At 49.7% G+C, this 26,817-nt stretch overlaps 1 protein-coding gene across 1 annotated transcript in view; it reads right to left on the bottom strand.

Moving 5' to 3' along the window:
- Window positions 1–21,376: 21,376 nt before the first annotated feature.
- LOC148523422 (uncharacterized) overlaps window positions 21,377–26,817 on the bottom strand; it is a 69,707-nt gene continuing 64,266 nt past the window's right edge. Inside the window, exons 11-12 of the mRNA XM_088473297.1 lie at window positions 24,933–25,076; window positions 21,377–21,467 (exon numbers count right to left, since the gene is read on the bottom strand). Coding sequence (XP_088329423.1) covers window positions 21,460–21,467; window positions 24,933–25,076 — 152 coding nt within the window. The 3' untranslated portion in view covers window positions 21,377–21,459. The remainder of the gene's footprint in view (window positions 21,468–24,932; window positions 25,077–26,817) is intronic.

The following is a 26,817-nucleotide window of genomic DNA, read 5'->3' as shown; positions in this document are numbered from 1 at the left end:
TCCCTGCCGCCAGTGTCAGTGCATGTCCAAGTGTTCTTGAACATCTCTTCCTCTGAGCTTCCTTTCCCCCAGTGTCAGTACATGTCTTCGTATCCTTGTACATCTCTTCCTCTGAGCCTCCATCCCCCCAGTGTCAGTGCATGTCCTCATGTTCTTGTACATCTCCTCTTCTGAGCCTCCCTCCCCCCAGTGTCAGTGCATGTCCTCGTGTTCTTGTACATCTTTTCCTCTGAGCCTCCCTCCCCCCCAGTGTCAGTGCATGTCCTCATGTTCTTGTACATCTCTTCCTCTGATCCTCCCTCCCCCAGTGTCAGTGCTTGTCCACGTGTTCTTTTAAATCTCTTCCTCTGAGCCTCCCTCCCCCCAGTGTCAGTGCATGTCCTCGTGTTCTTGTACATCTACTCCTCTGAGCCTTCCTCCCCCCAGTGTCAGTGCATGTCCTCGTGTTCTTGTACATCTCTTCCTCTGAGCCTCCCTCCCCCCAGTGTCAGTGAATGTCCTCGTGTTCTTGTACATCTCTTCCTCTGAGCTTCCTTCCCTCCAGTGTCAGTGCATGTTCTCATGTTCTTGTACATCTCTTCCTCTGAGCCTCCCTCCCCCCAGTGTCAGTGCATGTCCTTGTGTTCTTGTACATGTCTTCCTCTGAGCCTCCCTCCCCCCAGTGTCAGTGCATGTCCTCGTGTTCTTGTACATCTACTCCTCTGAGCCTCCCTCCCCCCAGTGACAGTGCATGTCCTCGTGTTCTTGTACATCTCTTCCTCTGAGCCTCCCTCCCCCCAGTGTCAGTGCATGTCCTCGTGTTCTTATACATCTCTTCCTCTGAGCTTCCTTCCCCCCAGTGTCAGTGAATGTCCTCGTGGTTTTGTACATCTCTTCCTCTGAGCATCCCTCCCCCCAGTGTCAGAGCATGTCCTCATGTTCTTGTACAACTCTTCAACTGAGCCTCCTCCCCCAGGTGTCAGTGCATGTCCTCGTGTTCTTGTACATCTCTTCCTCTGAGCCTCCCTCCCCCAGTGTCAGTGCATGTCCCCGTGTTCTTGTTCATCTCTCCCTCTGAGCCCCCCTCCCCCCCTGTCAGTGCATGCCATCGTGTTCTTGTACATCTTTTCCTCTGAGCCTCCCTCCCACCCAGTGTCAGTGCATGTCCTCGTGTTCTTGTACATCTTTTCCTCTGAGCCTCCCTCTCCCTCATTGTCAGTGCATGTCCTCGTGTTCTTGTACATCTCTTCCTCTGATCCTCCATCCCCCAGTGTCAGTGCATGTCCACATGTTCTTGGACATCTTTTCCTCTGAGCCTCCCTCCCCCCAGTGTCAGTGCATGTCTTCGTGATCTTGTACATCTCTTCCTCTGAGCTTCCTTCCCCCCAGTGTCAGTGCATGTCCTCCTGTTCTTGTACATCTCTTCCTCTGAGCTTCCTTCCCCCCAGTGTCAGTGCATGTCCTCGTATTCTTGTACATCTCTTCCTCTGAGCCTCCCTCCCCCCAGTGTCAGTGCATGTCCTCATGTTCTTGTACATCTCTTCCTCTGAGCTTCCTTCCCCCCCAGTGTCAGTGCATGTTCTCGTGTTGTTGTACATCTCTTCCTCTGAGCCTCCCTCCCCCAGTGTCAGTTCATGTCCTTGTGTTCTTGTACATCTCTTCCTCTGAGCCTCCCTCCCCCCAGTCTCAGTGCATGTCCTTGTGTTTTGTGCATCTCTTCCTCTGAGCCTCCCTCCTCCCAGTGTCAGTGAATGTCCTTGTGTTCTTGTACTTCTCTTCCTCTAGGCCTCCCTCCCCCCAGTGTCAGTGCATGTCCTCATGTTCTTGTACATCTCTTCCTCTGAGCTTCCTTCTCCCCAGTGTCAGTGCATGTCCTCGTGTTCTTGTACATCTTTTCCTCAGAGCCTCCCGCCCCCCAGTGTCAGTGCATGTCCTTGTGTTCTTGTACATCTCTTCCTCTGAGCCTCCATCACCCCAGTCTCAGTGCATGTCCTCGTGTTCTTGTACATCTCTTCCTCTGAGCCTCCCTCCCCCCAGTGTCAGTGCATGTCCTCGTGTTCTTGTACATCTCTACCTCTGAGCCTCCCTCCCCCCAGTGTCATTGCATGTCCTCGTGTTCTTGTACATCTCTCCCTCTGAGCTTCATTCCCCCCAGTGTCAGTGCATGTCTTCATGTTCTTGTACATCTCTTCCTCTGAGCTTCCTTCCCCCCAGTGTCAGTGCATGTCCTTGTATTCTTGTACATCTCTTCCTCTGAGCCTCCCTCCCCCCAGTGTCAGTGCATGTCCTCATGTTCTTGTACATCTCTTCCTCTGAGCTTCCTTCCCCCCAGTGTCAGTGCATGTTCTCGTGTTCTTGTACATCTCTTCCTCTGAGCCTCTCTCCCCCAGTGTCAGTGCATGTCCTTGTGTTCTTGTACATATCTTCCTCTGAGCCTCCCTCCCCCCAGTCTCAGTGCATGTCTTTGTGTTTTGTACATCTCTTCCTCTGAGCCTCCCTCCCCCGAGTGTCAGTGAATGTCCTCATTTTCTTGTACATCTCTTCCTCTATGCCTCCCTCCCCCCAGTGTCAGTGCATGTCCACATGTTCTTGTACATCTCTTCCTCTGAGCTTCCTTCCCCCCAGTGTCAGTGCATGTCCTCGTGTTCTTGTACATCTTTTCCTCTGAGCCTCCCGCCCCCCAGTGTCAGTGCATGTCCTTGTGTTCTTGTACATCTCTTCCTCTGAGCCTCCATCCCCCCAGTCTCAGTGCATGTCCTCGTGTTCTTGTACATCTCTTCCTCTGAGCCTCCATCCCCCCAGTGTCAGTGCATGTCATCGTGTTCTTGTACATCTCTTCCTCTGAGCCTCCCTCCTCCCAGAGTCAATGAATGTCCTCATGTTCTAGTACATCTCTCCCTCTGAGCTTCATTCCCCCCAATGTCAGTGCATGTCCTCGTGTTCTTGTACATCTCTTCCTCTGAGCCTCCCTCCCCCCAGTGTCATTGCATGTCCTCGTGTTCTTGTACATCTCTCCCTCTGAGCTTCATTCCCCCCAGTGTCAGTGCATGTCTTCATGTTCTTGTACATCTCTTCCTCTGAGCTTCCTTCCCCCCAGTGTCAGTGCATGTCCTTGTATTCTTGTACATCTCTTCCTCTGAGCCTCCCTCCCCCCAGTGTCAGTGCATGTCCTCATGTTCTTGTACATCTCTTCCTCTGAGCTTCCTTCCCCCCAGTGTCAGTGCATGTTCTCGTGTTCTTGTACATCTCTTCCTCTGAGCCTCTCTCCCCCCAGTCTCAGTGCATGTCTTTGTGTTTTGTACATCTCTTCCTCTGAGTCTCCCTCCCCCGAGTGTCAGTGAATGTCCTCATTTTCTTGTACATCTCTTCCTCTATGCCTCCCTCCCCCCAGTGTCAGTGCATGTCCACATGTTCTTGTACATCTCTTCCTCTGAGCTTCCTTCCCCCCAGTGTCAGTGCATGTCCTCGTGTTCTTGTACATCTTTTCCTCTGAGCCTCCCGCCCCCCAGTGTCAGTGCATGTCCTTGTGTTCTTGTACATCTCTTCCTCTGAGCCTCCCTCCCCCCAGTGTCAGAGCATGTCCTCGTGTTCTTGTACATCTCTTCCTCTGAACCATCCGCCCCCAGTGTCAGTGCATGTCCTTGTGTTCTTGTACATCTCTTACTCTGAGACTCCTGCCCCCAGTGTCAGTGCATGTCCTCGTGTTCTTGTACATCTCTTATTCTGAGCCTTCCGACCCAGTGTCAGTGCATGTCCTCGTGTTCTTGTAGATCTCTTCCTCTGAGCCCCCTCCCCCCAGTGTCAGTGCATGTCCTCATGTTCTTGTACTTCTCTTCCTCTGAGCCTCTTTCCCCCCGCTGTCAATGCATGTCTTCGTGTTCTTGTAAATCTCTTCTTCTGAGCATACCGCCCCCAGTGTCAGTGCATGTCCTCGTGTTCTTGTACATCTCTACCTCTGAGCCTCCCGCCCCCAGTGTCAGTGCATATCCTCGTGTTCTTGTACATCTCTTCCTCTGAGCCTCCCACCCCCAGTGTCAATGCATGTCCTCATGTTCTTGTACATCTCTTCCTCTGACCCTCCGTCCCCCCAGTGTCAGCGCATGTCCTCGTGTTCTTGTACATCTCTTCCTCTGAGACTACCTCCCCCCAGTGTCAGTGCATGTCCTCATGTACTTGTACATCTCTTCCTATGAGCCTCCCTCCCCCAGGTGTCAGTGCATGTCCTCATGTTCTTGTACATCTCTTCCTCTGAGCCTCCCTCCCCCAGTGTCAGTGCATGTCCTCGTGTTCTTGTTCATCTCTCCCTCTGAGCCCCCCTCCCCCCCTGTCAGTGCATGTCATCATGTTCTTGTACATGTTTTCCTCTGAGCCTCCCTCCCACCCAGTGTCAGTGCATGTCCTCGTGTTCTTGTACATCTCTTCCTCTGAGCTTCCTTCCCCCCAGTGTCAGTGCATGTCCTCGTGTTCTTGTACATCTCTTCCTATGAGCTTCCTTCCCCCCAGTGTCAGTGCATGTCCTCGTATTCTTTTTCATCTCTTCCTCTGAGCCTCCCTCCCCCCAGTCTCAGTGCATGTCCTCATGTTCTTGTACATCTCTTCCTCTGAGTTTCCTTCCCCCCCAGTGTCAGTGCATGTTCTCGTGTTCTTGCACATCTCTTCCTCTGAGCCTACCTCCCCCAGTGTCAGTGCATGTCCTTGTGTTCTTGTACATCTCTTCCTCTGAGCCTCCCTCCCCCCAGTCTCAGTGCATGTCCTTTTGTTTTGTACATCTCTTCCTCTGAGCCTCCCTCCCCCCAGTGTCAGTGAATGTCCTTGTGTTCTTGTACATCTCTTCCTATATGCCTCCCTCCCCCCAGTGTCAGTGCATGTCCTCATGTTCTTGTACATCTCTTCCTCTGAGCTTCCTTCCCCCCAGTGTCAGTGCATGTCCTCGTGTTCTTGTACATCTTTTCCTCTGAGCCTCCCGCCCCCCAGTGTCAGTGTATGTCCTTGTGTTCTTGTACATCTCTTCCTCTGAGCCTCCATCCCCCCAGTCTCAGTGCATGTCCTCGTGTTCTTGTACATCTCTTCCTCTGAGCCTCCCTCCCCCCAGTGTTAGTGCATGTCCTCGTGTTCTTGTACATCTCTTCCTCTGAGCCTCCCTCCCCCCAGTGTCAATGCATGTCCTCGTGTTCTTGTACATCTCTCCCTCTGAGCTTCATTCCCGCCAGTGTCAGTGCATGTCCTCGTGTTCTTGTACATCTCTTCCTCTGAGATTCCTTCCCCACCGTGTCAGTGCATGTCCTCGTATTCTTGTACATCTCTTCCTCTGAGCCTCCCTCCCCCCAGTCTCTGTGCATGTCCTCATGTTCTTGTACATCTCTTCCTCTGAGCTTCCTTCCCCCCCAGTGTCAGTGCATGTTCTCGTGTTCTTGTACACCTCTTCCTCTGAGCCTCCCTCCCCCAGTGTCAGTGCATGTCCTTGTGTTCTTGTACATATCTTCCTCTGAGCCTCCCTCCCCCCAGTCTCAGTGCATGTCCTTGTGTTTTCTACATCTCTTCCTCTGAGCCTCCCTCCCCCCAGTGTCAGTGAATGTCCTCGTGTTCTTGTACATCTCTTCCTCTATGCCTCCCTCCCCCCAGTGTCAGTGCATGTCCTCATGTTCTTGTACATCTCTTCCTCTGAGCTTCCATCCCCCCAGTGTCAGTGCATGCCCTCGTGTTCTTGTACATCTTTACCTCTGAGCCTCCCGCCCCCCAGTGTCAGTGCATGTCCTTGTGTTCTTGTACATCTCTTCCTCTGAGCCTCCATCCCCCCAGTCTCAGTGCATGTCCTCATGTTCTTGTACATCTCTTCCTATGAGCCTTCCTCCCCCCAGTGTCTGTGCATGTCATAGTGTTCTTGTAAATCTCTTCCTCTGAGCCTCCCTCCTCCCAGTGTCAATGCATGTCCTCGTGTTCTTGTACATCTCTCCCTCTGAGCTTCATTCCCCCCAGTGTCAGTGCAAGTCCTCGTGTTCTTGTACATCTCTTCCTCTGAGCCTTCTTCCCCCAGTGTCAGTGCATGTCCTCGTGTTCTTTTACATCTCTTACTCTGAGCCTCCCTCCCCCCAGTGTCAGTGCCTGTCCTCGTGTTCTTGTACATCTCTTCCTCTGAGACTCCCTCCCCCCAGTGTCAGTGCATGTCCTTGTGTACTTGTACATCTCTTCCTCTGAGCTTCCTTCCCCCCAGTGTCAGTGCATGTCCTCATGTTCTTGTACATCTCTTCCTCTGAGCTTCCTTCCCCCCCAGTGTCAGTGCATGTTCTCGTATTCTTGTACATCTCTTCCTCTGAGCCTCCCTCCCCCAGTGTCAGTGCATGTCCTTGTGTTCTTGTACATCTCTTCCTCTGAGCCTCCCTCCCCCCAGTCTCAGTGCATGTCCTTGGGTTTAGTACATCTCTTCATCTGAGCCTCCATCCCCCCAGTCTCAGTGCATGTCCTCGTGTTCTTGTACATCTCTTCCTATGAGCCTCCCTCCCCCCAGTGTCAGTGCATGTCCTTGTGTACTTGTACATCTCTTCCTCTGAGCCTCTCTCCCCCCAGTGTCTGTGCATGTCCTCATGTTCTTGTACATCTCTTCCTCTGAGCTTCCTTCCCCCCCAGTGTCAGTGCATGTTCTCGTGTTCTTGTACACCTCTTCCTCTGAGCCTCCCTCCCCCAGTGTCAGTGCTTGTCCTTGTGTTCTTGTACATATCTTCCTCTGAGCCTCCCTCCCCCCAGTCTCAGTGCATGTCCTTGTGTTTTCTACATCTCTTCCTCTGAGCCTCCCTCCCCCCAGTGTCAGTGAATGTCCTCGTGTTCTTGTACATCTCTTCCTCTATGCCTCCCTCCCCCCAGTGTCAGTGCATGTCCTCATGTTCTTGTACATCTCTTCCTCTGAGCTTCCATCCCCCCAGTGTCAGTGCATGCCCTCGTGTTCTTGTACATCTTTTCCTCTGAGCCTCCCGCCCCCCAGTGTCAGTGCATGTCCTTGTGTTCTTGTACATCTCTTCCTCTGAGCCTCCATCCCCCCAGTCTCAGTCCATGTCATCATGTTCTTGTACATCTCTTCCTATGAGCCTCTATCCCCCCAGTGTCAGTGCATGTCATCGTGTTCTTGTACATCTCTTCCTCTGAGCCTCCCTCCTCCCAGTGTCAATGCATGTCCTCGTGTTCTTGTACATCTCTCCCTCTGAGCTTCATTCCCCCCAGTGTCAGTGCAAGTCCTTGTGTTCTTGTACATCTCTTCCTCTGAGCCTTCTTCCCCCAGTGTCAGTGCATGTCCTCGTGTTCTTTTACATCTCTTCCTCTGAGCCTCCCTCCCCCCAGTGTCAGTGCCTGTCCTCATGTTCTTGTACATCTCTTCCTCTGAGACTCCCTCCCCCCAGTGTCAGTGCATGTCCTTGTGTACTTGTACATCTCTTCCTCTGAGCTTCCTTCCCCCCAGTGTCAGTGCATGTCCTCATGTTCTTGTACATCTCTTCCTCTGAGCTTCCTTCCCCCCCAGTGTCAGTGCATGTTCTCATATTCTTGTACATCTCTTCCTCTGAGCCTCCCTCCCCCAGTGTCAGTGCATGTCCTTGTGTTCTTGTACATCTCTTCCTCTGAGCCTCCCTCCCCCCAGTCTCAGTGCATGTCCTTGGGTTTAGTACATCTCTTCCTCTGAGCCTCCATCCCCCCAGTCTCAGTGCATGTCCTCGTGTTCTTGTACATCTCTTCCTATGAGCCTCCCTCCCCCCAGTGTCAGTGCATGTCCTTGTGTACTTGTACATCTCTTCTTCTGAGCTTCCTTCCCCCCAGTGTCAGTGCATGTCATCGTGTTCTTGTACATCTCTTCTTCTGAGCTTCCTTTCCCCAGTGTCAGTGCATGTCCTTGTGTTCTTGTACATCTCTTCCTCTGAGCCTCCTTCCCCCAGTGTTAGTGCATGTCCTCGTGTTCTTGTACATCTCTTCCTCTGAGCCTCCCTGCCGCCAGTGTCAGTGCATGTCCAAGTGTTCTTGAACATCTCTTCCTCTGAGCTTCCTTTCCCCCAGTGTCAGTACATGTCTTCGTATCCTTGTACATCTCTTCCTCTGAGCCTCCATCCCCCCAGTGTCAGTGCATGTACTCATGTTCTTGTACATCTCCTCTTCTGAGCCTCCCTCCCCCCAGTGTCAGTGCATGTCCTCGTGTTCTTGTACATCTTTTCCTCTGAGCCTCCCTCCCCCCCAGTGTCAGTGCATGTCCTCGTGTTCTTGTACATCTCTTCCTCTGATCCTCCCTCCCCCAGTGTCAGTGCTTGTCCACGTGTTCTTTTAAATCTCTTCCTCTGAGCCTCCCTCCCCCCAGTGTCAGTGCATGTCCTCGTGTTCTTGTACACCTACTCCTCTGAGCCTTCCTCCCCCCAGTGTCAGTGCATGTCCTCGTGTTCTTGTACATCTCTTCCTCTGAGCCTCCCTCCCCCCAGTGTCAGTGAATGTCCTCGTGTTCTTGTACATCTCTTCCTCTGAGCTTCCTTCCCCCCAGTGTCAGTGCATGTTCTCATGTTCTTGTACATCTCTTCCTCTGAGCCTCCCTCCCCCCAGTGTCAGTGCATGTCCTTGTGTTCTTGTACATGTCTTCCTCTGAGCCTCCCTCCCCCCAGTGTCAGTGCATGTCCTCGTGTTCTTGTACATCTACTCCTCTGAGCCTCCCTCCCCCCAGTGACAGTGCATGTCCTCGTGTTCTTGTACATCTCTTCCTCTGAGCCTCCCTCCCCCTAGTGTCAGTGCATGTCCTCGTGTTCTTGTACATCTCTTCCTCTGAGCTTCCTTCCCCCCAGTGTCAGTGAATGTCCTCGTGGTTTTGTACATCTCTTCCTCTGAGCATCCCTCCCCCCAGTGTCAGAGCATGTCCTCATGTTCTTGTACAACTCTTCAACTGAGCCTCCTCCCCCAGGTGTCAGTGCATGTCCTCGTGTTCTTGTACATCTCTTCCTCTGAGCCTCCCTCCCCCAGTGTCAGTGCATGTCCCCGTGTTCTTGTTCATCTCTCCCTCTGAGCCCCCCTCCCCCCCTGTCAGTGCATGCCATCGTGTTCTTGTACATCTTTTCCTCTGAGCCTCCCTCCCACCCAGTGTCAGTGCATGTCCTCGTGTTCTTGTACATCTTTTCCTCTGAGCCTCCCTCTCCCCCATTGTCAGTGCATGTCTTCATGTTCTTGTACATCTCTTCCTCTGATCCTCCATCCCCCAGTGTCAGTGCATGTCCACATGTTCTTGGACATCTTTTCCTCTGAGCCTCCCTCCCCCCAGTGTCAGTGCATGTCTTCGTGATCTTGTACATCTCTTCCTCTGAGCTTCCTTCCCCCCAGTGTCAGTGCATGTCCTCCTGTTCTTGTACATCTCTTCCTCTGAGCTTCCTTCCCCCCAGTGTCAGTGCATGTCCTCGTATTCTTGTACATCTCTTCCTCTGAGCCTCCCTCCCCCCAGTGTCAGTGCATGTCCTCATGTTCTTGTACATCTCTTCCTCTGAGCTTCCTTCCCCCCCAGTGTCAGTGCATGTTCTCGTGTTTTTGTACATCTCTTCCTCTGAGCCTCCCTCCCCCAGTGTCAGTTCATGTCCTTGTGTTCTTGTACATCTCTTCCTCTGAGCCTCCCTCCCCCCAGTCTCAGTGCATGTCCTTGTGTTTTGTGCATCTCTTCCTCTGAGCCTCCCTCCTCCCAGTGTCAGTGAATGTCCTTGTGTTCTTGTACTTCTCTTCCTCTAGGCCTCCCTCCCCCCAGTGTCAGTGCATGTCCTCATGTTCTTGTACATCTCTTCCTCTGAGCTTCCTTCTCCCCAGTGTCAGTGCATGTCCTCGTGTTCTTGTACATCTTTTCCTCAGAGCCTCCCGCCCCCCAGTGTCAGTGCATGTCCTTGTGTTCTTGTACATCTCTTCCTCTGAGCCTCCATCACCCCAGTCTCAGTGCATGTCCTCGTGTTCTTGTACATCTCTTCCTCTGAGCCTCCCTCCCCCCAGTGTCAGTGCATGTCCTCGTGTTCTTGTACATCTCTTCCTCTGAGCCTCCCTCCCCCCAGTGTCATTGCATGTCCTCGTGTTCTTGTACATCTCTCCCTCTGAGCTTCATTCCCCCCAGTGTCAGTGCATGTCTTCATGTTCTTGTACATCTCTTCCTCTGAGCTTCCTTCCCCCCAGTGTCAGTGCATGTCCTTGTATTCTTGTACATCTCTTCCTCTGAGCCTCCCTCCCCCCAGTGTCAGTGCATGTCCTCATGTTCTTGTACATCTCTTCCTCTGAGCTTCCTTCCCCCCAGTGTCAGTGCATGTTCTCGTGTTCTTGTACATCTCTTCCTCTGAGCCTCTCTCCCCCAGTGTCAGTGCATGTCCTTGTGTTCTTGTACATATCTTCCTCTGAGCCTCCCTCCCCCCAGTCTCAGTGCATGTCTTTGTGTTTTGTACATCTCTTCCTCTGAGCCTCCCTCCCCCGAGTGTCAGTGAATGTCCTCATTTTCTTGTACATCTCTTCCTCTATGCCTCCCTCCCCCCAGTGTCAGTGCATGTCCACATGTTCTTGTACATCTCTTCCTCTGAGCTTCCTTCCCCCCAGTGTCAGTGCATGTCCTCGTGTTCTTGTACATCTTTTCCTCTGAGCCTCCCGCCCCCCAGTGTCAGTGCATGTCCTTGTGTTCTTGTACATCTCTTCCTCTGAGCCTCCATCCCCCCAGTCTCAGTGCATGTCCTCGTGTTCTTGTACATCTCTTCCTCTGAGCCACCATCCCCCCAGTGTCAGTGCATGTCATCGTGTTCTTGTACATCTCTTCCTCTGAGCCTCCCTCCTCCCAGAGTCAATGAATGTCCTCATGTTCTAGTACATCTCTCCCTCTTTGCTTCATTCCCCCCAGTGTCAGTGCATGTCCTCGTGTTCTTGTACATCTCTTCCTCTGAGCCTCCCTCCCCCCAGTGTCATTGCATGTCCTCGTGTTCTTGTACATCTCTCCCTCTGAGCTTCATTCCCCCCAGTGTCAGTGCATGTCTTCATGTTCTTGTACATCTCTTCCTCTGAGCTTCCTTCCCCCCAGTGTCAGTGCATGTCCTTGTATTCTTGTACATCTCTTCCTCTGAGCCTCCCTCCCCCCAGTGTCAGTGCATGTCCTCATGTTCTTGTACATCTCTTCCTCTGAGCTTCCTTCCCCCCAGTGTCAGTGCATGTTCTCGTGTTCTTGTACATCTCTTCCTCTGAGCCTCTCTCCCCCAGTGTCAGTGCATGTCCTTGTGTTCTTGTACATATCTTCCTCTGAGCCTCCCTCCCCCCAGTCTCAGTGCATGTCTTTGTGTTTTGTACATCTCTTCCTCTGAGTCTCCCTCCCCCGAGTGTCAGTGAATGTCCTCATTTTCTTGTACATCTCTTCCTCTATGCCTCCCTCCCCCCAGTGTCAGTGCATGTCCACATGTTCTTGTACATCTCTTCCTCTGAGCTTCCTTCCCCCCAGTGTCAGTGCATGTCCTCGTGTTCTTGTACATCTTTTCCTCTGAGCCTCCCGCCCCCCAGTGTCAGTGCATGTCCTTGTGTTCTTGTACATCTCTTCCTCTGAGCCTCCATCCCCCCAGTCTCAGTGCATGTCCTCGTGTTCTTGTACATCTCTTCCTCTGAGCCTCCATCCCCCCAGTGTCAGTGCATGTCATCGTGTTCTTGTACATCTCTTCCTCTGAGCCTCCCTCCTCCCAGAGTCAATGAATGTCCTCATGTTCTAGTACATCTCTCCCTCTGAGCTTCATTCCCCCCAGTGTCAGTGCATGTCCTCGTGTTCTTGTACATCTCTTCCTCTGAGCCTTCTTCCCCCATTGTCAGGGCATGTCCGCGTGTTCTTTTACATCTCTTCCTCTGAGCCTCCCTCCCCCCAGTGTCATTGCATGTCCTCGTTTTCTTGTACATATCTTCCTCTGAGCCTCCCTCCCCCCAGTGTCAGTGCATGTCCTTGTGTACTTGTACATCTCTTCCTCTGAGCTTCCTTTCCCCAGTGTCAGTGCATGTCCTCATGTTCTTGTACATCTCTTCCTCTGAGCTTCCTTCCCCCCCAGTGTCAGTGCATGTTCTCATGTTCTTGTACATCTCTTCCTCTGAGCCTCCCTCCCCGTGTCAGTGCATGTCCTTGTGTTCTTGTACATCTCTTCCTCTGAGCCTCCCTCCCCCCAGTCTCAGTGCATGTCCTTGTGTTTTGTACATCTCTTCCTCTGAGCCTCCCTCCCCCCAGTGTCAGTGAATGTCCTCGTGTTCTTGTACATCTCTTCCTCTATTCCTCCCTCCCCCCAGTGTCAGTGCATGTCCTCATGTTCTTGTACATCTTTTCCTCTGAGCCTCCCGCCCCCCAGTGTCAGTGCATGTCCTCGTGTTCTTGTACATCTCTTCCTCTGAGCTTCCTTCCCCCAGTGTCAGTGCATGTCCTCGTCTTCTTGTACATCTTTTCCTCTGAGCCTCCCGCCCCCCAGTGTCAGTGCATGTCCTTGTGTTCTTGTACATCTCTTCCTCTGAGCCTCCATCCCCCCAGTCTCAGTGCATGTCCTCGTGTTCTTGTTCATCTCTTCCTCTGAGCCTCCCTCCCCCCAGTGTCAGTGCATGTCCTCGTGTTCTTGTACATCTCTTCCTCTGAGCCTCCCTCCCCCCAGTGTCAATGCATGTCCTCGTGTTCTTGTACATCTCTCCCTCTGAGCTTCATTCCCCCCAGTGTCAGTGCATGTCCTTGTGTTCTTGTACATCTCTTCCTCTCAGCCTTCTTCCCCCAGTGTCAGTGCATGTCCTCGTGTTATGTTACATCTCTTCCTCTGAGCCTCCCTCCCCCCAGTGTCAGTGCATGTCCTCGTTTTCTTGAACATCTCTTCCTCTGAGCCTCCCTCCCCCCAGTGTCAGTGCATGTCCTTGGGTACTTGTACATCTCTTCCTCTGAGCTTCCTTCCCCCCAGTGTCAGTGCATGTCATCGTGTTCTTGTACATCTCTTCTTCTGAGCTTCCTTTCCCCAGTGTCAGTGCATGTCCTTGTGTTCTTGTACATCTCTTCCTCTGAGCCTCCATCCCCCCAGTGTCAGTGCATGTCCTTGTGTTCTTGTACATCTCTTCCTCTGAGCCTCCCTCCCCCCAGTGTCAGTGCATGTCCTCATGTTCTTGTACATCTCTCCCTCTGAGCTTCATTCCCCCCAGTGTCAGTGCATGTCCTTGTGTTCTTGTACATCTCTTCCTCTGAGCCTCCTTCCCCCAGTGTCAGTGCATATCCTCGTGTTCTTGTACATCTCTTCCTCTGAGCCTCCCTCCCCCCAGTGTCAGTGCATGTCCTCGTGTTCTTGTACATCTCTTCCTCTGAGCCTCCCTCCCCCCAGTGTCAGTGCATGTCCTCGTGTTCTTGTACATCTCTTCCTCTGAGCCTCCCTCCCCCCAGTGTCAGTGCATGTCCTCGTGTTCTTGTACAACTTTTCCTCTGAGCCTCCCTCCCCCCAGTGTCAGTGCATGTCCTCGTGTTCTTGTACATCTTTTCCTCTGAGCCTCCCTCCCCCCAGTGTCAGTGCATGTCCTCGTGTTCTTGTACATCTTTTCCTCTGAGCCTCCCTCCCCCAGTGTCAGTGCATGTCCTCGTGTTCTTGTACAACTTTTCCTCCTCGCCTCCCACCCCCAGTGTCATTGCATGACCTCATGTTCTTGTACATCTCTTCCTTTGAAGAATGCTTCCCTACTGTCCCTTTGTTAAAACCCTTCATGTATTTGAACATTTCTATCATGTCCCCCCTTTCCCTTCTCTGCTCCAAACTATACATTTTAGTCTTTCTAGGTAAGTTCTGTGCTGTAGGCCATGCACCATTTTAGTTGCCCTTCTTTGTACCGTCTCTAATGTGTTTATATCCTTCTGGAGATATGGCCTCCAGAACTGAACACAGTATTCTAGATGAGGCCGTACCAAGGACCTATACAGTGGCATTATCACTTCTTTTTTCCTGCTACTGATTCCTCTCCCTATGCACCAAGCATCTGACTGGCCTTCCTCATTGCTTTGGTGCATTGCTTGCCTGCCTTCAAGTTTTCTGAAATGGTGACTCCTAAATCCCTTTCCTCATCTGTATTTTCTATTAAAGTGTCCTTGATACTATATTTAGCCTTTAGGTTATTGGGACCAAAGTGCATGATTTTGCATTTTTTGACATTAAACTGTAGTTGTCATGTTCTTGCCCATTCCTCTAGTCTACCCAGTTTCTCAGTCATTTGTTTTACCCCTCCTGCTGTGTCTACCATGTTGCATACTTTTGTGTCTTCTGCAAAAAGGCATACTTTCCCTTTAATATTATTTGCAATATCACCAACATAGATATTAAAAAGTAGTGGCCCAAGTACAGATCCCTGGGGTACTCCACCGGTTACCTTTCCCTCCTGTGAATACTCTCCATTTACTACAACGCTCTGTTGCCTATCCTGCAACCAAAATCTTATCCTTTCAACAGTCATAGAATCCAATCCCAAGCTTTCCAGTTTATTTATCATTCTGCGATGCAGGACCGTGTCATAAGTCTTACTAAAGTCTAGATAAGCTACATCTACGGCCCCCCCTTGATCTATTACTTTGGTCACTCAGTTGTTTGGCATGATCTCCCCTGAGTAAATCCATACTGTTTGGGATCCTGTAAATTGTTGGATTTGAGATATTCCACCACTTTCTTTTAGTGTTTCTAAAATTGTTCCCACTACTGATGTAAGGCTTACTGGTCTGTAGACACTGATCTGTAATTACTGGTCTGTAGTTACTGGTCTGTAGTCACTGGTCTGTAGTTACTGGTCTATAGTCACTGATCTGTAATTACTGGTCTGTACTGTAGTCACTGGTCTGTAGTCACTGGTCTGTAGTTACTGGTCTGTAGTCACTGGTCTGTAGTCACTGGTCTGTAGTTACTGGTCTGTAGTCACTGGTCTGTAGTCACTGGTCTGTAGTTACTGGTCTGTAATCACTGGTCTGTAGTCACTGGTCTGTAGTCACTGGTCTGTAGTCACTGGTCTGTAGTTACTGGTCTGTAAGTTACTGGTCTGTAGTTACTGGTCTGTAGTTACTGGTCTGTAAGTTACTGGCCTGTAGTTACTGGTCTGTAGTTACTGGTCTGTAGTCACTGGTCTGTAGTCACTGGTCTGTAGTCACTGGTCTGTAGTTACTGGTCTGTAAGTTACTGACCTGTAGTTACTGGCCTGTAGTCACTGGTCTGTAAGTTACTGGTCTGTAGTTACTGGTCTGTAGTTACTGGTCTGTAGTCACTGGTCTGTAGTCACTGGTCTGTAGTCACTGGTCTGTAGTTACTGGTCTGTAGTTACTGGCTTCTTCTTTGCTGCCAGTTTTGTAAAGTGATATTACATTTGCTCTTTTCCAGTACTCTGGAATCACTCCTGATACTAGCGACTGGTTGAATACTTCTGTAAATGGCGTTACCAGGACCCCTTTAAGCTCTTTTAGTATCCTTGGATGTATCCCATCTGGCTCATTGATTTATCCACTTTTAGTTTATAGAGTTCAGTTAGGACCCTCTCCTCTGTAAATGACATTTTATGTACCTCATTTGTATGAATACCTCTGCAACGTAACTGTGGCCCCTTCCCCTCTTATTCTATAGTAAATATTGAACAAAAATAATAATTTAGATGACCTGCTATTTCTTTGTCGCCCTCGATTATACACTCACTCTCTCTGTCCTAAGTCTTATTATTCCTCCATGTGACTTCCTCCTTTCACTTATATACTTAAAACAAGTTTTGCTCCCTTTATCTACTGACTGGGCCATTTTCTCCTCAGCTTCTGTCTCTGCAGCCTAATCACCTTCTTAGCCTCCTTCCTTCTGGCAAGATAAGCCTCTTTGTTGTTATTATTTTGAGTCTGCTTATATTTCCTAAAAGCCATCCTTTTTAATTTCACACTAGTTGATACCTGTTTTGTAAACCACAATGGCTTCCTTTCCCTGGTGCTTTTCCTAACCCTTTTAATACAAAGGTCTGTAGCCTATACCACACTATATAGCCTACATACTATACCACACTATATAGTCCCCATACTATAGCACTATATAGCCTCCATACTATATCACATTATATAGTCCCATACTATAGTACTATATAGTCCCCATACTATAAAACACTATACTGTCCCCATACTATACCACACTATATAGCCTCCATACTATACCACACTATACCAACCTCATACTATAACACACTATATAGTCCCCATACTATACCACACTCTATAGCCTCCATACTATACCACACTATACTGTCCCCATTATATACCACACTATATAGCCTCCATACTATACCACACTATATACCCCCCATACTATAGTACTATATAGCCCACTTACTACTGTATACCACACTATACCATCCCCATACTATAGTACTATATAGTACCCATACTGTACCACACTATACAGTCCCATACTATAACACACTATATAGTCCCCATGCTATACCACACTATACAGTCACCATACCATAGCACTATATAGTCCCCATACTATACCACACTATATTGTCCCAATATTATTATTATTATCATTTATTTATATGGCACCACAAGTGTTCCACAGCGCCGTACAAAGTACATGAACAAATAAGTAACCAGTGACTTACAATACAAAGCAGGACATGTATAATAAACATTGCTATATTAGCGACCTTTACACCCACATAAGCAGCCAAGTGTTCGTTTCCCTAGTGGGGAGTAAGAGATAAATTAAATTACAGTAGGGAGAAGCACAAGAGGGTAGAGGGCCCTGCTTGAAAGAGCTTACATTCTTTAAGGGAGGGGCAGACGAACAGGAGTGACACAGATGGGGTAGGCGGGGAGGAAGGAAGATGTAGCAGCAAGTTAGGATGAGAGCTGGAAGGCTTTAATGATGTAGTGGGGTCTTAAGAGCTTGTTTGAAAAATTGTAGAGAGGTGCAGAGTCTTATGGTGGAGAGGGAGGGAGTTCCAAAGGTGGGGAGCAGTGTGGGCAAAATCTTGGAGGCGGGAGTGGGGGGAAGTAATCAATTGGCATGAAAGGTGGCATGTATTAAGTGAACGAAGAGGGCGGACAGAAGAGTGAAGGGAGATGAGATCAGAGATGTAAATGGGAGAGGAATGGGTGAGGGCTTTGTAAATGAGTGCGAGAACCTTGAATTGGGTTCTGAAAGGGAAAGGGAGCCAGTGGAGGGCTTGTAAGAGAGGGGAGGCAGATGTAGAGCATTTGGAGAGGAAGATGAGCCGAGAAGCAGCATTGAGCACAGACTGGAGAGGAAAGAGATGGGATTTGGTGAGGCCAGATAGGAGGAGGTTACAGTAGTCCAATCTGGAGATTACCAGTGAATGTATGAGGGTTTTGGTGGCATCCTTGGTGAGAAAGGATCTGATCTTGGAAATATTCTTGAGACGGAAACGACAGGACTGCAAGAGGTTCTGAATATGTGGTTTGAAGGAGAGGGAAGAGTCCAGGATGACTCCAAGACAACGCACTTTGGAACTAGATGAGACAGTTATGCCATCTATTGATAAAGAAATAGTGGGACATGATGTTATGTGGGAGGGTGGGAAGATGATCAGCTCGGTCTTAGACATATTAAGTTTAAGAAATCGCTGGGACATCCAGGAAGAGATAGCAGAGAGACAGTTAGAGATACGAGTCAGTAGAGAGGGGGAAATATCAGGTGAGGAAAGGTAGATCTGAGTATCATCAGCATAGAAATGATAATGGAGGTCAAAAGAGCAGATGAGTTTACCTAGAGAAGACCTATAGAGAGAGAATAGGAGCGGTCCTAGAACAGAACCTTGGGGAACACCTATTGTAAGAGGCTGTAGTGGGGAGGAGTTGTCATGAGAGGAAACAGAGAAGGAGTGGTCAGAGAGGTAAGAGGCCAGCCAGGAGAGACCAGTGTCATGTAGACCAAGGGAGTGAAGTATATGCAGCAGTAGAGGGTGGTCCACAGTGTCAAAAGCAGCAGAGAGGTCAAGGAGAATGAGCAGGGAGTAGTGGCCCTTGGATTTGGCAGCAAGGAGGTCATTGCTGACTTTTGTGAGGGCAGTTTCAGTGGAGTGGAGAGAACGGAAGCCAGGCTGAAAAGGGTCAAGAAGGGAGTGGGAGGAAAGAAATGTGGTGAGGCGGTTGTAACAAATACATTCAAGGAATTTGGAGGCAAAAGGGAGGAGAGAGATAGGTCGGTAGTTAGAGAGAATGTTAGGATCAAAGTTAGGTTTTTTAAAAATGGGGCGACAAGGGCATGCTTGAATGCAGAAGGAACAGTGCCAGAAGAGAGGGAGAGATTAAGGTGGGCAAGATGGGAGCAGGCAGAAGAAGAAAGGCAGCGGAGGAGGCGGGAGGGGATAGGGTCGAGGGGAGAGGTGGAAGGGGGGGAGGACTGGATAAGGGCCTTAACTTCCTCTCCAATCACAGGGGAGAAGGATGTCAGAGTCGGTAAAATGGATGGGGATGGGAGATCCAGGAAAGGAGGAGATGGAAAGCTGGGGGACTGGTTGGATATGATGTCTTGGGGACTGGTTGGATATGATGTCTTGACGTATGGAATCAATTTTAGATGTAAAATAGGTAGCAAAGTCAGTGGCAGATAGCAAGGAGGGGAGACGAGGAGGGGGTGGGCAGAGGAGGGAGTTGAAGGTGGAAAAGAGATGCTGGGGATTTGAGGACTGTGGGCCTGATTCAGACCCGGTCGCTCTGACAGAGCGCTTGTTCTGAATCAGGGCAGGGTTTTTTTTTTAGAACGGCCTCCTGGCTGCTTGCATAGCTGTGGGTGACCACCCACAGCTACAGCAAGCAGCCATGATGATGGCTGAGATGGTCAAGACCATCGCGACCATCAGGCTTGCGACGTGACTCTTGTGGTAGGGTCTCATGGCCGCAAGCCCCAGAGAGATTTCGGCTCTAACAGAGCCGGAATCTCTCCACTGACATCACTCATATTGTTAGTGGGGCCGCCCCCAAACGGCAAGCGTTCTCATGGGAGCGCCTCCATTTGGACAGCTACTCCCCCGGCCCGCCCACCAAAGGGGGCGAGCTATCACTCAACATCGACAGCTCACCACCTTTGTTGCAAGACCCGGAGCGACGGAGTGCCCGTCGCTATCTGGGTCTCGCGCATGCGCATGACGGAGCCAGCTCCATCATGCGCATGCGCTCTGGGCCACCAACGACCTATGTCTATGACTGTCTAGAGAGGGAAAGGGCAGCACTGTAGGATGACAGCATGAATTTGAAATGGAGAAAATCTGCCTGAGAGCGTGATCTACTCCACTGTCGCTCGGCGGTTCGTAAATTTTTTTGCAGTTATCTGGTGCATTTGGAATGCCAGGGTTGAGGTGTGGATTTGCAAGGGTGAGTAGTGATCGCCAGAGCAACAAAGTCAAGAGCAGAAGGGAGGCATTGTATAGGGAAGCAGGGAAGCAGCTTGTTCAGCGCAAGAGAAAGAGAGGATAGGGGAGAGAAGCGAGTCAAGTAGGGAAGAAAAGAAAGCAGTGTCGATAGCTTCAATGTTCTGCTTAGTGATGGTGGCTCTCGGAGGTAGAGGAGGGGAAGGAGAGAGGGATAGATTAAAAGAGATAAGGTGATGTCAGAGAGGGGGGAATGGGGAATTGGAGTAGGCAGAAATATCACAACGGTGAGTGAATACCATATCAAGCAAATGCCCATTTGCATGGGAGAGTGAGGAGGTCCATTGGGAGAGGCCAAATGAGGAAGTGAGGAGAAGTAGTTTGGAGGCAGCAAATTCTGTGGGGATATCAATTGGAATATTGAAGTCACCTAGGATAATAGAGGGAAGGTCTGAGGAGAGAAAGTGAGTCAGCAGGAAGCAAAGTTGTCAAGGAACTTGGATGAAGGGCTGGGAGGACAGTAGATGACAGCTACTTTGAGGTGTACTGGTTGGAAGAGGCGTATAGCATGAACATCAAATGTGGAGAATGTAAGGGATTGTTCTGAGGGTATAAGTTGGTATGAGTAACCAGGGGATAGAAGGACCCCAACACCACTACCATGGTGACCCCCAGGCCTGGCGGTGTGGGAGACGGTGAGGCCCCCATAGAAGAGAGCTGCAGTAGAAGTGGTGTCAGAGGGTGAAATCCAGCGTCCATCATTTTGTGACATGGTAAATACACAGGAGATCTCTCAAGCAGTGGTTTTAGCATGCAATAGTGTTACACTGTTTAATTAATGCAAATAGCATTTTAATATGTGAGACAATTGTCTTTATTAACTTGATTTATAATTATATAATAAAAATTTCTATATATATATTTTTAGCTTACGGAGCCATGACTGTTCTCTGTATGTATGTGGATTCTGCTTTCTCACATTAAGAGCATTAAGGGCTATATTAGCGCAGTCTGAAGTTAATTCATATTTTATCTGTTTATGGGTATTCACAAATCCCAGTGTGTAAGACCTGCTGCTTTAAATTAATCAGGAATAATTTTTTCATTTATAGAATCTAAATTGTTTTTTGATAAGCACCACGATCATTGGTTTGTTGTGAGGTACAAAAGGTCGACAGGGTCAAAAGTACGACATGAAATGGTCGACAATTTTTTATTGTTTTTATAATCTTCACCCTAACCCTAACCCTCTCCTTGGTGCCTAACCCTAACCATATGGGTAAATGCCAAATATTGTCTCTCTATAGCTGGGACCATCTTGCACAGTCAGGCGCTTGTACATCAGCGGAAGAGCTTTTACCAGCATTAGCAGAAAGTCACAGATGTTACTGACAATGGCAAAAGACACTAAAGTGGAGGCAGCATTGTGCGACTGTATCAGACCATATATCGGGATAGTTTCCCATGTAACAGAGCCACAACAACACAATGGTAACAATAAGCATCACATTGGAACAGAGTCATACTCATTAGTGTCCAGGGACGCTCTGCACCAGTCCTGAACAGGGCGAGCACCTGACCACCAAGCTTCCAATGTATTGTTCTATCAGGTCTTTGCACACGTTGTGCATTGCTCAGGGCCCATGAATAATGACCACCAGTAGCCAGATATCAGCAGGAGCGTAATCGTTCACACCACTACAGAAGGACTCCTGGATTTCTGGGTTTGGCCTATCCAGGGCTTGGTTTATGTGGATCACTAACAGTTTGGGTGTAGATACCCCAATTTGCAAATCAGGAATTTGGGGGTGACATAATTTCTTAGAAGTACATTAGGTACATTACACAGTTTGTTATACAGGTCATGGAGACACATTGGACCTCAGTGAACACATAGAAGCCATCCATCTCTTTTCGGAGTTGAAAGTTGACTTTATTTATGGAACGTGCTGATTGCTCAGCAAGTTACTCAAGGTCCTGGAGTAACGAGAGTTTAATCTTATTGTGAAACAGAGATTAGCAGTATACTAAGATTGGAAATAAGACTATTGTGATGCTACAGCGGTAATCAGGGTCATCTCTCTGTATTCCGGATGTCACAGGATCCAAGTCCCCGAGAACATCCGACATTTTCTTTTAGTCACATTTTCATTTCGCTGTAGGGTCAGAAAGGGTTTAAATTAGTTCATATGAAGTAAAGACCCGACCCGAGACTGTCTTTTGTTAAACCTGACATCTCACTGCTGACCACCAGGGGGTGCTGACCACAGCTGTGACAGAGTGCTCGCTAGGCCTAACACATAAATCCGGCTACGATCTCATTCAGATGCCGCTATTCCATTACTATAAAATAATTCTCACTGAGGCTCAGTAAGATCTTTAGAGAGGGAGACTCTTTACTATGTCACGGGGCTAATTTAGCTAAGGACGCATTAACTATCGCAGTGGCCAGCACTAATATGGTAATGTGGCAGGAGGCCTCACGCCTCCTGCATGTCTTACTGATCTGAGCTGCATCCTTGGATGCAACATCGGATAATCTATTTGACCATCGGCCAGCTCAGTAACCCATAGGGTCACACAGGTCGGCCGTCATAGATGTTCTAAAGAGGCCGATGTAGCTCCTGCTCTCTCCACTCCCCCCTAACGGCAGTGACAGCCCTGATTCCTAGTTATAAGCCAAGAATTCCACAACCGAATGGAGAGGAGATTATAGGCCTGACTCCATGGTGGCACCATATTGCAGCAGCGGCTGCATCTTCATGCTAAGGCCACGCAACATGGCATTCATACAGAGACGCCAACCGGCGCCATACCTCATCTGTCACTGTGTATATTAACATGCATCATCGGTCACAGCGTGACACAATGCACCAGCGCTACATAGGCGCAGAATCTCCATCTGGACATGGCTGCTGGTGTCAGAGCAACTGCGGCAAAAGGCGCAGTCGCTGACCATGACACGTCCGCGTCTATCTAGCCACACCCTGCTACCACCTAGAAGAATCCACTGAAATAGCCTCTGTGTTCAGATTCGTTCTGCGTCTCACAGCAGTCACCATGATGATGCATGCGCAGACTGAAAAAATCGTCCGCTTGCGTGCGGCCCGGACACTGCGCACACCCCTCTATCAGGCCCTGAGTGTGACCAGAGTCTTCTCTTCTTTGTTTGCTATGAGAGAAATGGACCATGGGCCGATTCAGACGCGGTCGCAAGGCAGCGTTCGCACGCAGCCGGTTGATAGTCGCAATCTGCACACACGTATAAAACACAGTGCGCGTGCACGAACCAGGTGCTGCAATCAGGAAGTGATCGCAGCGAGTACACAGAGGCTCCGCAAGCATGAGTGACAGAACGTGCCATTTGTGGGTGGTGACAGGGGCTGGTCGATGGTAATGGGGGTGTGGTGGTGAGAACGCAGGCGTGTCTGTGCATTTTAACGCCGTTTCAGGGGCGTGCATAATTAAGACGCATCGTCAACGTACATGTCATATGTCATATGGTTCGCAGTGCTTGCGGTAGGGAAAGGTCAACCACAAGTGCTGAGTATGGGTCCGATATTGGCCGAAGGTACCGATGATTTAATACACTTCCTGGAGATGACATATATTACTAAGGGAAAATGGGCGTCTCGTGTCAGGCTGGTGGGCGTCTAGTTACATACCGCGATCGCACGGCAAGATATAGTGGGCGTGTTGTCTTGCTAGAGATTACAGGATTTGCGTACTTTGCCTGCTGACAGCTGTGTATGAATGCAGCTTAGCGTCCGGGTCTGAATCGGGCCCCATGTTCCTCCCCATTCTGATAATGTGGGTCACTGCTGCCCTGGCATGGTCAGACAGGATCGCTACGCTGTGTATTAGGGAATTAGGAATGTTGAAGACAAAGGGTATATGTATTAGTCATCGATTTCTAAACCCGATTATGATCATTTCTCATCGCACCATATAGCGGCAATAAGAAATGATGGGTCGCCCCAATGTATCACTACCGAAAGGAGCCCGTCCCCAGGATGCCATCACTTCACATCTGCGGGAACCTGGCGTGCTGCTGGCATTGCCCACAGGCATATTCTCTGACAGAAAGCGCCCTACCTGCCTGGCACCCCTGTGAGAGTGTTATAGGGCGGGATGCAGCAATGTGAGAACCGCGGTCACACCCCAGAAAATCCTGTTTTCTGGGGTCTGACCACATTTCTCATATGTACCAAGCTCTGGATGCGAATCTATGGGAATCTGGCCCTGATTCAGAGCCGGACGCTCAGACAGAGCGCTCACTCTGAATCACGGCTTTTTTTTCTTTTTTTGTTGCGGCCTCTTGGACGCTGGCATAGCTGTGGGTTACCACCCACAGCTTATGCGACCATCCATGATGATGGTCAAGACCATCACGACCCTCGGGCTTGCGACGAGACCCTTGCTGTAGGGTCTCGTCTGACGCAAGCCCAGGAGTGATTTTGGCTCTATCAGAGCCAAAATCACTCCCACTGACATCACTAGTGATGTCAGTGGGGCCGGCCCCAGACGGTAGGCATTCCCATGGGAATGCCTCTGTCTTGGCAGCAACGCCCCCGGCATGCCCACCAAAGGGGGCGTGCTGTCACTCACCATCGACAGCACGCCCCCTTTGGAGCGAGATCCATAACGACGTCGCGCGCATGCGCACTTGCTCAACATCGACCCGCTTGCGAGCGGGTCTGAATTAGGCCCTCTATTCAGAGAGTGATGTGAGCGGGATCCATTAAGCCCCCGCGGCATGCGCAGAGGGACGGCAGAGGGACTTCTGGGTCATAGATCGGTCCTGTGCAATTTTATTTATACAGAACGGTGTAATTAATATCGACATGCATGTAAAGAGTGGCGAGATGCATCGCGTCCCGGATGCTATACATCGTGCACGCCGCCTTAGGTCTCGAATGTCCTTTACACAAGGAGAAAAAAGACCCAGAAATGTTTTTGTCACCTCAGAATGTGAGATGGGAACGTTCTCAGCAAACACTTTCCCTTTATAAGAATTATTTCCTCAGATAGAAGAACATGGAAAGTGGAGACTGACACCGGCCTTTTATTGCGCTTCCCGGCGTCCATTTTCACATTAGATAAGGACAAATACTGCGAGACTGCCACAAAAACCCTCACTGCTCCCTCCATTGCCCCTCCCCAAAAGATAATCTGTTTGAGGAAGCGCGTGCACGCCTGACCGCAGGCACACGTGTGACCGTGTACATGACCTGTAGGGCACACATGTGACCGTGTACATGACCTGTAGGGCACACGTGTGACCGTGTACATGACCCGTGGGGCAGGCGCTCATGCTGGTTTCATGTTCAGGGGAGTGAAAAGGTTCCTCTGATCCTACCTGCAGTGACAGTCGGGGGGTTTGCTACCTGAGCCCAACAGCTGCTGCTGAGCCACCCGATTTTCCTCTATAAAAGAGCTCCCGGCTGTGCACAGGGCATCCCAATGATAGGCCAGGTAGGTGGGGGGCACCCAACTAATTCTGCAATCTATGCCCCTTACTTCAAAGCTCGATCTAATATACTATCCTGCAAAACGGCTCCAGGGATCTGAAAGGAGTCGGTAAATAACTGACATAACTCTTCCTGCCCCTCCTGCATTACCTGGGAAGACTGGGGTCACACACTTCTGCCCCTCTCCAGAAACGCAGCATATCTCCTTCTCATTACAGTCTGAGTCCCGGCTGCACTGGACGGACGGACACTGCGCAGGCTTCCCATCATTCTTGGGGCAAACGCCTCCCGGTTCTGCAGCGAGAGATAAAAAATAGACAGGCAGTATGCGCTGTGACATTGTATATATCATTAAGGAGAAATTTCTTGACCGGTTCTTGCTCAGCACATAAGGCTCCATTTATTAATGAGTTTTATCACCAAAACGAGTGATAAATGTCACTGCGTATGATAAATGGTGCTCCAGCCAATCAGCTCCCACTGTCACTTTTCTAACAGATGACAGTTGGGAGCTGATTGGCTGGAGCACCATTTATCATACACAGTGACAGATGGGAGCTGATTCACTGGAACACCATTATCATACACAATGACAGTTGGGAGCTGATTGGCTGGAGCACCATTTATCATACACAGTGACAGTTGGGAGCTGATTGGCTGGAGCACCATTTATCATACACATCACAGTTGGGAGCAGATTGGCTGGAGCACCATTTATCATACACAGTAACAGTTGGGAGGTGATCGGCTGGAGCACCATTATCATACACAGTGACAGTTGGGAGGTGATTGGCTGGAGCACCATTTATCATACACAGTGACAGTTGGGAGCTGATTGGCTGGAGCACCATTTATCATACACAGTGACAGTTGGGAGCTGATTGGCTAGAGCACCATTTATCATACACAGTGACAGTTTGGAGCTGATTGGCTGGAGCACCATTTATCATACACAATGACAGTTGGGAGCTGATTGGCTGGAGCACCATTTATCATACACTGTGACAGATGGGAGCTGATTGGCTGGAGCACCATTTATCATACACAGTGACAGATGGGAGCTGATTGGACAGAGCATCATGTATCATACGCAGTGACAGATGAGAGCAGATTGGCTGGAGCACCATTTATCATACACAGTGACAGATGGGAGCTGATTGGCTGGAGCACCATTTATCATACACAGTGACAGTTGGGAGCTGATTGGCTGGAGCAGCATTTATCATACGCAGTGACAGTTGGGAGCTGATTGGCTGGAGCACCATTTATCATACACAGTGACAGTTGGGAGCTGATTGGCTGGAGCACCATTTATCATACACAGTGACAGTTTGGAGCTGATTGGCTGGAGCACCATTTATCATACACAATGACAGTTGGGAGCTGATTGGCTGGAGCACCATGTATCATACACAGTGACAGTTGGGAGCTGATTGGCTGGAGCACCATTTATCATACACAGTGACAGATGGGAGCTGATTGGCTGGAGCACCATTTATCATACACAGTAACAGTTTGGAGCTGATTGGCTGGAGCACCATTTATCATATACAGTGACAGATGGGAGCTGATTGGCTGGAGCACCATTTATCATACACAGTGACAGTTGGGAGCTGATTGGCTGGAGCACCATTTATCATACACAGTGACAGTTGGGAGCTGATTGGCTGGAGCACCATTTATCATACACAGTGACAGATGGGAGCTGATTGGCTGGAGCACCATTTATCATACACAGTGACAGTTGGGAGCTGATTGGCTGGAGGCCATTTATCATACACAGTGACAGTTTGGAGCTGATTGGCTGGAGCACCATTATCATACACAATGACAGTTGGGAGCAGATTGGATGGAGCACCATTTATCATACACAGTAACAGTAGGGAGGTGATTGGCTGGAGCACCATTATCATACACAGTGACAGTTGTGAGCTGATTGGCTGGAGCACCATTACCATACACAGTGACAGTTAGGAGCTGATTGGCTGGAGCACCATTATCATACACAGTGACAGTTAGGAGCTGATTGGCTGGA

The sequence above is a fragment of the Taudactylus pleione genome, unplaced genomic scaffold, assembly GCF_031769625.1.
Source record: "Taudactylus pleione unplaced genomic scaffold, aTauple2 ptg000134l, whole genome shotgun sequence".
Lineage (NCBI taxonomy): Eukaryota > Metazoa > Chordata > Amphibia > Anura > Myobatrachidae > Taudactylus > Taudactylus pleione.
This window is presented reverse-complemented; position numbering and strand designations above follow the sequence as displayed.